This window comes from Rhamphochromis sp. 'chilingali' (genome assembly GCF_963969265.1).
Source record: "Rhamphochromis sp. 'chilingali' genome assembly, chromosome: 20".
Classification (NCBI taxonomy): Eukaryota; Metazoa; Chordata; class Actinopteri; order Cichliformes; family Cichlidae; genus Rhamphochromis; species Rhamphochromis sp. 'chilingali'.
Genome location: NC_137947.1, coordinates 23,935,371 through 23,948,078, shown reverse-complemented (window position 1 = coordinate 23,948,078; position 12,708 = coordinate 23,935,371). Strand labels below are relative to the sequence as shown.

At 42.6% G+C, this 12,708-nt stretch overlaps 1 protein-coding gene across 2 annotated transcripts in view; it reads left to right on the top strand.

Moving 5' to 3' along the window:
* Positions 1-12,708, top strand: part of kcnh1a (potassium voltage-gated channel, subfamily H (eag-related), member 1a) — a 57,978-nt gene that overhangs the window by 42,145 nt on the left and 3,125 nt on the right. For both annotated transcript variants that reach the window (XM_080868927.1, XM_080868926.1), the window contains one exon: positions 11,504-11,700. In XM_080868927.1, the coding sequence (XP_080725053.1) occupies positions 11,504-11,700 (197 nt within the window). The remainder of the gene's footprint in view (positions 1-11,503; positions 11,701-12,708) is intronic.

The following is a 12,708-nucleotide window of genomic DNA, read 5'->3' as shown; positions in this document are numbered from 1 at the left end:
AGGAAATTGACCTAATTTTTAACCTTCTCTCTAATGTCCCTCATAGCTGTTTTGGGCTTTTTTTCACTGCTCATACCGAGGCTGCTGCCTTGTGGCTAGCTCTGCACTCTAGCTAGCTTCAGATTTATCTACTTTCCGTTCATTAGCTTCATCAAACTAGGCATGTTTAGCTGGGCAAAGATGACTCAAGTGTATCATTAGATTTGTTGTTACAAAGTAATCATGGTGATTCACCCATGGTTTACTTTGCCAAATGTTTTGTGTTTCTTCTCTTACTAATGCCTACAGCCACAAGCTAATGACATGTTCGAGTATGGCTGTGAGTGCCTGAGTGATTATTTGTCTTCACCATTGTGCACGTGTTGCGCATGCATGAAACAGACTGGCTCATAATTGGAAAAATGTGACTGACCAGCCGGTCACCGCTCCAGGCCGAGCATGCTGAAATTTCATTCTCTGATGAACTGATCAGTGCATTTCTACAAAAATTAAAATGTAGAAATTAGTGAAAAGTAATCTACCTCTAAACAAACCTCATTCTATAATAATGATAAATTTGCATAATGCTGAAAATATACAACATGTATAGTATAAATTTTCAGGCCATTTGAAGGAATATACTACTACTACATGCTTGATGAGGAAATTTGCATTTCCTCCATTGGAGAAGCATTATACCTCTTCATTTCCCCAGCTGTCGAAGGACCTGCTGCTGATCTCCTCGGTTGTTTCACAATATAAAGTTTTAGATTACTTAAGCTGTGTGACTCAGATGCATTGACAATAGTGTCTCTAATCTGAATGTATTGTCTTGGAGGCACTTCAACACCAAAACACTGGTTGATAGCATAAAGGCTTTTAAGTCTAAGTGGCCTCTAGCTCTCTCTGAACATCATAGCAAGAAAATAATTTTGTTCGAGGACTTACTTAAATCCTCCCTTTTCTTTTTTGCCTAGCAGCACTTTACAAACTGTCCCTGCCTGCAGTGTCAGCTGAGCTGTTTGGGGATCATTTTCTGCTGAGTGATGGATTCAGGATTTGGACAAGAATTTGTTTGTCAGTCCTCTCAGCAACAGTAAAGTCTGGTATTTTCAGTTTTATCTGAATCACATTAAGCCAGCTCACCTACTTTGGGCGCATATTGTAATCATCTCTAGTGCATCAAATTTACTGCATTTTATTGGCTGTCCCCTTAAATATTGTCTGAGATCAATGAAATATTTTAGCATTTTAAACAGTTGGAATGATAAAGATTTGTGGTGCTGTGAACTGCATTAACAAACATTCAGTTTTGCCTGTACAAATTCATCTGTGTGAACTACAAGGGTATAAGTGAATTAAAATTAAAAAAGTTGTCGCCTCCCAGCTTCACTTACACCTCAATAGCCATAATCTCTATGAACAATTTCAATCTGGCTTTGTTAAGGATTACCAATGACCTTCTGATGGCAGCTGATTCTGGTCTCCTATCCATCCTCATCCTTCTTGATCTTAGTGCGGCGTTTGATACCATTTCTCACAATATTCTCCTGAACCGGTTAACATCCATTGGCATTAGTCATACCCCCCTTGCCCTGTTCACCTCCTATCTCTCAGACCGCACTCAGTTTATCCAATTTAAATCCCATTCTTCAACTCTCCATCCTGTTTCTGCTGGTGTGCCCCAGGGTTCAGTATTAGGGCCTCTTTTATTCATTATTTACATGCTCCCTCTTGGTCATATATTCTGAAAATATAATATAAATTTTCACTGTTATGTCGATGACACCCAGCTCTTCTAAACCCAATTCATCCCTCCCACCTACCTCCCTCTCAAATTGTCTTATCAAGAGTAGATCATGGTTCTCCTCCAATTTTCTTAAACTAAACAGTAATAAAACAGAAGTTTTACTTGTTGGTATAGCCTCAATCTTATCCAAATCCCACAGTTTTTCCATTAACATTGAACGTTCTCCACCCTTCCCTCCCCTCAGGTTAAGAGTTTGGGTGTCATACTTGATAATATTCTCTCATTCCAGCCCCACATTAATTACATAACCCGGTCTGCATACTTCCCCTTACGTAATATTAACTGACTCTGCCCCTTCCTTACTCCCCATGCTGCTGCCATTCTTGTCCATAGTCTTTTTTTTTTCTTTTTTTTTTTTTGCCTGTCCCGTTTGGCTCTTTTGCCATCAGAATTGTTGTCTAAAGGCAAAGAAAGATGCCCAAAGGATTTACTTTACCAAATTGATCATCCCAGCCTTGCCGTAATGGTCCATTTGATTCACCTTTTATTGTTTATTTTATTTTCACTTACTGAATACGGGACAGACTTGACTGGGGGAAAGAAGGGGAGAAAGAAAGAGGGAAAGAGAAACAGCTGAGAAGAGGGACGGGGGAGAAGGGCAAAAGACAAAAACCAACAGAACGGGCAGAAAAAAAAAGAAAAAGGAAAAAAAAAAAAAGCATATATCGATCACCTGGATCACCTGCTGAGAAGGAAAAAAGAAAACAAGCAGAAGAGAACAAGAGTAATAGAATAAACAACATCACAATGATATATGGGAATATGACAGTAAATACTAAATATTAAACATTATTGTGCAGCACATAAGATCAACAGAACACAGTGTGCTTTGAGGTAGGAGCCAAAAAGGGTGTAGTTTGTGGGTGTGATCACCCGTGTGTACACCTGTGAGCATGGACGCGCTTGTTTTTTTTAAAAGGTTCCTTCATGTAATGATCTGCTAGAGCAGGGGTGGCCAACCCGCGGCTCTCGAGCCGCATGCGGCTCTTTGCCTGGTTTCATGCGGCTCTTACGTTCATATCAAAGTTTATGTTTGTGTTTAGATTTTTTTTATGTTGTTGTTTTAAAATGTGTGCGTTCGCTTCGCTTGAGTTCAATACGGTATTTTCATCAAATGCGCATGTGTGTGAGATGAAAATACCGCAAAGTTTCCCAGTAGGAGCAAGTTCGCCCTTAAAATGGCAGGAAAAAAATGCACAGCAAAAAGAAAATATGAAGATGAACACAGGACGTTTTTAACAGAGTGGGAGAGTTTATATTTTTTTGTTGAACGCAATGGTAAGCCATTCTGCCTTATATGTCAGACGTCATTAGCGCATTTCAAAGCTTCAAATCTTCAGCGCCACTTCAGCTCACTCCATGCTAACATCGACCAGGAATTTCCAAAAGGGACTGAACTTCGCAAGCACGAGTTGGCCACTTTGAAAAGTCAGGCAGAAAAGCAGATACAGTTTTTCCAAAAATTTACGAAGCGGTCAGAGACCATAACGCTCGCATCCTATCAGCTGGCTTGGAACATTGCACGGGCTAAAAAGCCATACAATGAAGGGGAGTTCGTTAAAAAATGCCTCAGTGATGTTGTTGAAATCTTGTCTCCTGAAAACGACAAATTAAAACGCATGGTATCAGACGTCCAACTGTCCCGCCACACTGTTGAACACAGAATATCGGACATTAACACGGCTATTGAATCACAGTTGCATTCTGACCTTCAAGCATGTGAGTATTTTAGTGTCGCATTGGATGAGAGTTGTGATATACAAGACAAGCCTCAGTTGGCAATATTTGCACCGTCTGTTTCAAACGATTGTGTGATCAAAGAAGAACTCCTGGATATTGTGCCATTAAAAGACAGAACCCGTGGCATAGATGTGAAAGAAACCATGATGGCTGCATTTGAAAAAGCAAATCTGCCCATAACGAAATTAACTGCAATAGCCACGGATGGAGCACCAGCCATGATGGGATCTGTGAACGGGCTTGTGGGGCTGTGCAAAGCTGACCAAACTATTCCTGACTTTTGGAATTTCCACTGCATCATCCACATGGAGCAACTCGTGTCTAAATCATTGAATTTAGATAACGTCATGAAGCCTGTGATGGAAATCGTCAACTATATCCGCACACATGCGCTTAACCACAGGCAATTCAAGAATCTCATCGCTGAGCTGGACCAAGGGCTTCCAGGTGACCTGCCGCTGCACTGCACTGTGAGGTGGCTGTCAAAAGGCCAGGTACTCTCTCGCTTCTTTGAGCTTTTGGATGCCGTGAAACTGTTTATGGAAAAGAAGGACAAGGACTATCCCGAGCTCTCGGACCTCAAGTGGATTATGGATCTGGCCTTTTTGGTCGACATGCTGTGTCACTTGGACAGACTGAACCTGACCCTGCAGGGTAAGTTAAAAATGCTCCCTGACCTAGTGCAAAGTGTGTTTGCGTTTGTCAACAAACTGAAGCTGTTCAAGACACATATTCAAAAGGGAGATTTAACGCATTTTCCCACTCTGCTAAAAGCCAGCGGGCAAGTCGCCAGTGCTGCCCTGAGTAAGCAAAGAGCCAGATATGCAACGCTGATTGAAAACTTGCACGAAAGCTTCGTGACCCGGTTCCATGATCTACAATTGAAAAGGCCACAGATTACGTTCCTCGTCGACCCATTTAATGCAGAGACCGGCTGTTTGAAAGTCCCGCTAGTCACAGATGAAGCTGCGGCTGAGTTGGAGATGATCGATCTTTGTGAAGAGGACCAATTGAAACCTGCTTTAAGGGAAGGGACCATTGAGTTCTGGAAAAGTGTGCCAATGGAAAAATACCCCAATGTCAAACGGGCTGCGCTTAAGATACTGTCAATGTTTGGGTCAACATACGTCTGCGAGTCTGTGTTTTCTACCCTAAAACATGTGAAATCAAAGCATCGATCTGTTCTGACTGACACACATGTGAAAGAATTGCTTCGAGTGACAACAACGGAATACAAGCCAGATTTAAAGAGGATTGTTCAAGGCAAGGAATGCCAGAAGTCCCACTAAACAACATGCATTATAAAAGTAAATGCTATTGTAGATTATTATATTTTTGTTTGTGGACTTGGTTGAACTGAGAGTTTGTGTGTGTGAGACAGTGCACACAATGTTCATTGTTGAAAATGACTGGCCTGTGGTTTTAGTACTGTAGGAGTCCATTTCTGTCATTATCATGTTGGTGTGTGACATTTACAATAAATCTGGCTGAGCAGAGGTGTGTGTGTGTGTGTGTGTGTGTGTGTGTGTGTGTGTGTGTGTGAGAGAGAGAGAGAGAGAGAGAGAGAGAGGGAGGAAAGGATGGGTGATGTTCATGTGTGCCCATGCGTATGATGTGGCTCTTTGCGGTAACACAGTAAAAAAAAAGTGGCTCTTGGTCTCTGACTGGTTGGCCACCCCTGTGCTAGAGGGTGTGGGGGGCCACAGCCCCGTCCTCCAGGGCATGAAGCAGGTATGGAGGAGATCAAAACTCCAGACATCCAGAGGCCCACAGAACACAAGAGACCAAGGAAGACCAACAGAGGGGCAGCCGCGCCACTGTCCCGGAAAGAGCTGAGGAGAGTCCCAGATGAGGGCTCACTCAGCAGCCGCGGAGCAGAAGCCAGGGGGAGTTGCAGTGACGCGCCCGTGAGCTCCGCCGGCAGCCAGCTGTGCCTGAGTGACCGAGCCCCAGGCCAAGAGGCCGGGGGCACCCCACCTCCGAAGTGGCCCGAGCGAGCCCCAGGCTCCAGGCCCCGATAAGCGGCCGCCAAGGAGTGAGCCGGTGTGTACCCGGACGCCCACCCCCAGACACAAAGAACCACCAACGCACCGATGTCTGAGGGAGTCCACCACTGGCAGGGGAAGTGGTGGTGGGGGGAGATAGGCCTTCAAACCTTGGAGGGCCTGAGATGTCCCCAGAGAGGTGGCGTCTGACACCCAACCTGACATATAGACACAGACATACAGGCACACACAGATACAAACATCCATTCCCCACCCTCATGCTCTCATATGCACTTACTCCACACTCAACCAACGTGGAGACAGACATAAAGAGACGCTGTACACACGATCACACTCCCCAAGCATACTCTACGAACCGGGTCTAGGTACCCTTGCCCCTGGAGGGGGGAACCGCACCCAGACCCAGGTGGTGTTACCCTTTTCCCTGCGGTGGGGAGAGGCAGACCGCCCCGACTCTGCAGCAGCAGGGAGGCCCCACACTCCAGACCGCAGTCAGACGGCCAACTCCTCCTCCTAGCCCCCCCTCTCCAGCAGGCCGCAGAGAATGGGGGTGAGAGAAGACTCCAAACCTCCCTCCACCCGCTCATTGTAGTGTTGATGCATGTGTGTTCTAAGGTGCATTTAAAACCCAGGAGGGCATGGAGCTACCTGCCAGAGAGCAGCAGGTAAGCGCATGGTCCCTCCTGCTAGCCCTCAATGTCTACGTGTATTTAAAATTGAGAGGTGGGCAACGACGCCAGGGGTGAGGTGTACACCCTGATGGTAATTTGGATTCCGTGTATCGTGCCCACCCCCAAGATCCTATATGTATGTGTAATGAGAGTGTGAGTAATGTGAATGTCTAAGTTGTGGGATAAAATTGAGGCAGAGGCAGCCAGAAGGGGACAGGGGGGGGGGGGGGGGTAGCCTCCTCTGCACCCTGGTGACATACCCCTACTCCAAGGTCCTGCATGTGTGGGTGGTTGTGGTGGAGCGGGAAGGGGGAGGCAGCTGGAGATGGGGAGGGAAGTCCATAGTCTTATTACGTCCCATATTGATTACTGCAGTTCCCTCTTATTTGGTCTCCTTAAAAGGTCCCTTCATAAACTCCAACTTCTTCAAAATTCCGCAGCTCGGGTCATAACTCGTATTCCGTCAAGAGCTCATATTACGCCAGTTCTTCAGCAGCTTCACTGGTTGCCCATAGAAGCCAGGATAAACTTTAAAATCTTACTTCTCACATACAAGTGTATCCATAAATCTGCTCCTTCCTATTTGTGTGACCTGCTCCATATCACCACTGTCTCCCGCCCTCTCCGATCATCATCTGCTATTCATCTTACTGTTCCGTCCACACGTCTTACCACTATGGGGAACAGAGCCTTCAGTCACTCTGCTTCTCAGCTCTGGAACTCTCTTCCTCCAGCCATAAGAAATATAGACTCTTTTCCCGCATTTAAGTCACAGCTCAAAACACATCTGTTCAAACTGGCTTTTTCACTTTAGTGCTGATTTTACCTGTTGTCAAGTTCTGCTTTGCAATTTTAACTTATTTTATGTATTTTATAACTATTGTTTTCTTTTATTAATTTTGTTCTTTTGTAAGGTGACCTTGGGTTTTTGAAAGGCGCCCTCAAATAAAATGTATTATTATTATTATTATTATAAAATTAGTGTAAAAAACATATTCTACATACCTGAAAAATCACCTAAAACTATATTATTTAGTGTAAAACTGCCTAGAATAAGCTTTTGTGGTTAATAAGTGTCTTGGGATTTACTCTCAATTCTTTTGTTCAAATTTGTCAATCTAACCAGTCTGTGGTGTCTGTGAAACTACACTCAACAAAAATATAAACGCAACACCTTTGTTACTGCTCCCATTCCCCATGGGATGGACGTAGAGACCTAAAATTCATTCCAGATACACAATATAACCATCCCTCCCAAACAGTGGTCACAAATCAGTCCAAATGTGTGGTAGTGGGCACATCTGCTATATTGAGATAATCCATCCCACCTCACAGGTGTGCCACATCAGGATGCTGATCTGACATCATGAGTAGTGCACAGGTGTACCTCAGACTGCCCACAACAAAAGGCCACCCTGGAATGTGCAGTTTTTTGCGCTATTGGGGGTCTGGGGACCCAGAACCGGTCAGTATCTGGTGTGACCACCATTTGCCTCATGCAGTGCAACACATCGTCGCATGGAGTCTATCAGATTGTCAATTGTGGCCTGTGGAATGTTGGTCCACTCCACTTCAATGGCTGTGCGAGGTTGTTGGATATTCGTGGGAACTGGTACACGCTGTCGTATACGCCGGTCAAGCACATCCCGAACATGCTCAATGGGTGACATGTCCGGTGAGTATGCTGGCCATGCAAGAACTGGGACATTCTCAGCTGCCATCTGCCCTGAACAATGTGAACCATGATTCATCCGTGAAGCGCACACCTCTCCAACGTGCCAGACGCCATCGAATGTGAGCATTTGCCCACACAAGTCTGTTACGGCGACGAGCTGGAGTCAGGTCAAGACCCCGATGAGGACGACGGGCATGCAGTTGAGCGTCCCTGAGACGGTTTCTGACAGTTTGTGCAGAAATTGTTTGGTTGTGCAAACCAATTGTTCCAGCAACTGTCTGGGTGGCTGGTCTCAGACGATCTTGGAGGTGAACCTGCTGGATGTGGAGGTCCTGGGCTGGTGTGGTTACACGAGGTCTGCGGTTGTGAGGCCGGTTGGATGTGCTGCCATATTCTCTGAAACGCCTGTGGAGACGGCTTATGGTTGAGAAATGAACATTCAATGCACGGGCGACAGATCTGGTTGACATTCCTGCTGTCAGCATGCCAATTGCACGCTCCCTCATTGCTTGTGGCATCTGTGGCATTTTGCTGTGAGACAAAACTGCACATTCCAGGGTGGCCTTTTGTTGTGGGCAGTCTGAGGTACACCTGTGCACTACTCATGATGTCAGATCAGCATCCTGATGTGGCACACCTGTGAGGTGGGATGGATTATCTCAATATAGCAGATGTGCCCACTACCACACATTTGGACTGATTTGTGACCACTGTTTGGGAGGGATGGTTATATTGTGTATCTGGAATGAATTTTAGGTCTCTACGTCCATCCCATGGGGAATGGGAGCAGTAACAAAGGTGTTGCGTTTATATTTTTGTTGAGTGTATTTTCAGTGCTGTATTCATTTAAGTCAAATGAAATTAGTTTAAACTAAACCTAACTGAAAATAAGCATTTTAAAATAAATAATAATTAAAAGTATTATAACTCAGGACTGAACAGAAAATCACAACGCAACACTTGCGATCCTTTGGCCTTCAAAGGTTACAATCAATACCTGTGCCACAGGTTCATTTCAAGCAAACATGTAATATGGCTGCCTGGATTGATTTTTCACTGATTTATTGTAAAGGCAATGAAACTGAACAACATAACAAACGAAATAAACCAATGTTATTTTTAAATACCTAGTTAGCTTCCATTATTTCTTAAGATTTTATTATGAGCTAATTTGAAAAAGCTTTAGTTAAAATTGCATCTTTCACAATCTGTAGCCAATGACGCAACAGTCAGAAGATAATAACTATCTAACAAATGGTTATGTTGAGCAATTTATAATAAACCTGTAAAGAAATATTACCCGAATCCGCACATGATTAGCAGTGCATCTACAACTTCATTGGTTGGCTTTACACCAGCTCAACTAACTTGTGACTATAGTAGAGACTTTTCTGGAGATTTAGCTCTTTAAGACCTACATACTTCACTTAGGAGTTAGTAGAAACAAAACAACGGGTTAAAAAGTTCACACTTGCTCATAAGGGATTGCTGGATTGTTTGAATTCTCTCTATAATGTTATGATAATTAATATTAAGCATACTGGGATAAACAACGGTGAGCATAATGGAAAACCTGAGGGGTTGGTAGAAATCAAAGGCGGTGCTAAAAGGGGGTAAATATCATTACATTTGCAGTCTGCTTGCTCATAAGTGATTTATTAGCAAACACACTATTACAAAGGCCACTAATTTCCTAAAGTATTTTTCCCACAGTGGTTATGATAGATGTATTGAACTGAGACCTGTGCCAGTAAATGAGGCCATACTTGACCAGATTAAAGTAAGCACAGTATCAGCGTCTGTAATGACTACACCATCTAAGCCTAATGAATATTAATAAGGACCTACTCCTAACTACTGGGATACTTCCCATGTTAGTGACCCTAGTTTGTCTTCCAATGCATCTAGATTTGATCTTATTTTAAAAAATAAAGTAGAAAACTGTTCACAGCAGAATGTTTTGTTGTTAAAACATCATCATTTAATGTGCTTTATGAGTAATTTAATGAATAACGGATGCCATGCTCTGGTAGGAAATATTACAGTGCCTTGGCTGGTTTCTGTCAATATCCTTCTATTGTTTTCTCTTTGCATAAATCAATATACTGTCAACATGAAACCAATGAACCGGAAGGCAACTATAGTGATGAATAAATAGCTTCTTTGTATTGAATTCCTTATGAGACTAATAACAAACGAAAAAGAAACGCCATGTAAAGTAAATCAGCAAACAAGACAGGGCATCTGGTTTAATCAGCTACTGCTATTTTTACCACTGTACCACATACTGCTTTATATTAATGCTTTTGCCACATATAAGGTTTATTTTCATCCACTGCGTGTGTTTCGTCATGTCATCATGTGAAGAAATAACAAGGTGTTTTATGTCAAGACAATAAAAAAAAAGAAAAAAAATTCATGATAAGCTGTTGATTATACTGAGTCATAGTACTCCTTTGTTCAGGGTAGTTTATGGTAATACTGGGCTTCTCAAACTTAAAAAAAGTGCTGTGCATGAGTCACAAATGACAGACCTTATAAATTACTGAGTTGGTCTAATGAGCTTTAGATTATGAAGGTAATTTAACACTCTTTATAAAGGTTTGAAAGCTATATTTCTTATATGTATTAATAGTTAATACATCAGTTGTAAGCCATTACCTCGAACAGCAGAAAATCCTCATCTAGCTTTGTCTTCAGTTTTAAATATACATAAAAGTCTCCTCAAAAGAACAAAGGGATTTAGTTCCAGCTGTTCAGCAGCATCTGTCATGCTGGAGGGGGACTTTCCAAGACCTCCCAACCCAAAATGTGTTCTTGACTCATAAATGATCCACATTGCATAACTGTATTATTTATAACCAACCTAAAACAAGTAGCTGCTGCTTTCATCCCATATATAGAGGGACTTTTTCACAAGTAAAAGACTCACCATCCACTTTATTTGGTTTCTACTGGATCTGGATGGACGTGGTCAGTAACAATACTTAGGCAGTCTGTGGTGCTCAAACAGTTCTCTTGTGTGCCAAAAAATATCCCCCAAATTATTACACCTCTATTGGCAGCCTGAACTAAAGGCAGGACAGGCCTGCTTTTATGTTGCTTACGTGAAAATCTGACCCTGCCATCCAAACGTCAGATCAGAAAGCTCTGCTATGCTACTTTCTTAAGTAACCCTATAGATGGCTGTGTGGGGAAAAAATCGGTTTCTGAAATACTTTGACCTACTTAGATCTGAGATCTAGCACCAACAACTATACCCAGTTGAAATCACCTTTCTTCCCTATTCTGATGCTCGGTTTGAACTTCAGAACTTTGAATGCCTAAATGTACTGAGTTTCTGCCATGGGATTAGCTGATTTGAAATTTGCATTAACAAGCATTTGAACAGGTGTACCTTACAAAGTGTCCATTTAGTGTAAACCTGTGTGTAGCACTTAATGCTGTGTGTTAAATTACAGGTACTGAGATTTTCAATAATCATCGATAACTGATATATAAAAACATTATTAAAGCTGTTTTTGCAAGCCTGTTTTTGTCTCTTACTGTTTTCTTTTACCTGGAAGATCAGATCTTGTTGCTGAACTAACATGGAACTAAAATTGTGCGCTCTCTCGTGCAGGAAAGGGAGACGTATTTGGGGACGTTTTCTGGAAAGAGGTGACTCTGGCTCAGTCCTGCGCCAATGTGCGAGCTCTGACCTACTGCGACCTCCACGTTATTAAACGCGACGCTCTGCAGAAGGTGCTGGAATTCTACACGGCATTTTCCAACCACTTCTCTCGAAACCTGCTGCTCACTTATAACCTGCGTAAGAGGGTGAGTGACTGTTCAGATGCCAGATACAGTTGACTGCATTTTCATTTAGGATTTATACAGAAGTTTTCATCTGCAAAGACTTCAGCCTTGTGCACAGTGGTACATGAAAAAGAAAAAAAATATTAACAAAATAAAACAAACATTTTAGAATATATTTACAAATTCCAATAATATCTGTAAAGATAGTGTTGATATTACCAGTACCAGACAGTGAGCAGTAAGTAAAGCAAAAGCTGAAGATTGCAACCTTTAAGGAGAGAGGTTTTTTTTGCAATCCAAGTTGAGATTGCATTAAATTCAACAAGATGAAAGGAGGATTTATTAAATAAATCAATCAATTAATCAATATTGAACCTATATATGTTTAGTCATGTCAATATATTTCACAGCAGAAGACAGCCTACCTCCTTTCATGATCTGGACAATCACAATTGTTCACACGTATCAATTCTTGTTAAATAGGGGCCAGAAACTCCCACTCTGGGAAAAGGTAACCACAGAAAACCTTATATTCAACCTAAGGGACACGTGCACCTACTGCCTTCAGCCACACAGCACTGCATAGAAAAACAGAGCTCCATTAAACAGCCACCATATACTAAAGCCGCTCTCACATCCTTCATTCAGAAATGAACAGCTGTGATCAACAATAGCGTAAGAGTAGCTACCAATCACTGCTTCATTCTTTATGAGGTTAGCCTGCCCGGGAGAGTGCAAGTGAGATTGGATTGTTTGCATTTGAAGAGGCAATCTCATCTTCTGCATTAAAGTTACTATTCACCAGGGTCCCACGTCCTGAATGTATGCAGCAGGGAAATCCCGATATGGGTTGACTAAAGGAGCCTAATGTTGCCTTCAAATGGAGCTGCTGAGATTGTGTTTTTGACTGATCCAGCAGAGCAGACAATGTGCATTTGATCTGTACATCTGATGCTGTCTTACCTTTTCAAATGTGATGAGTGACTTTCTGCGTGTTGCAAATAAAATGCCCAGACTTTCTGAGTTAAA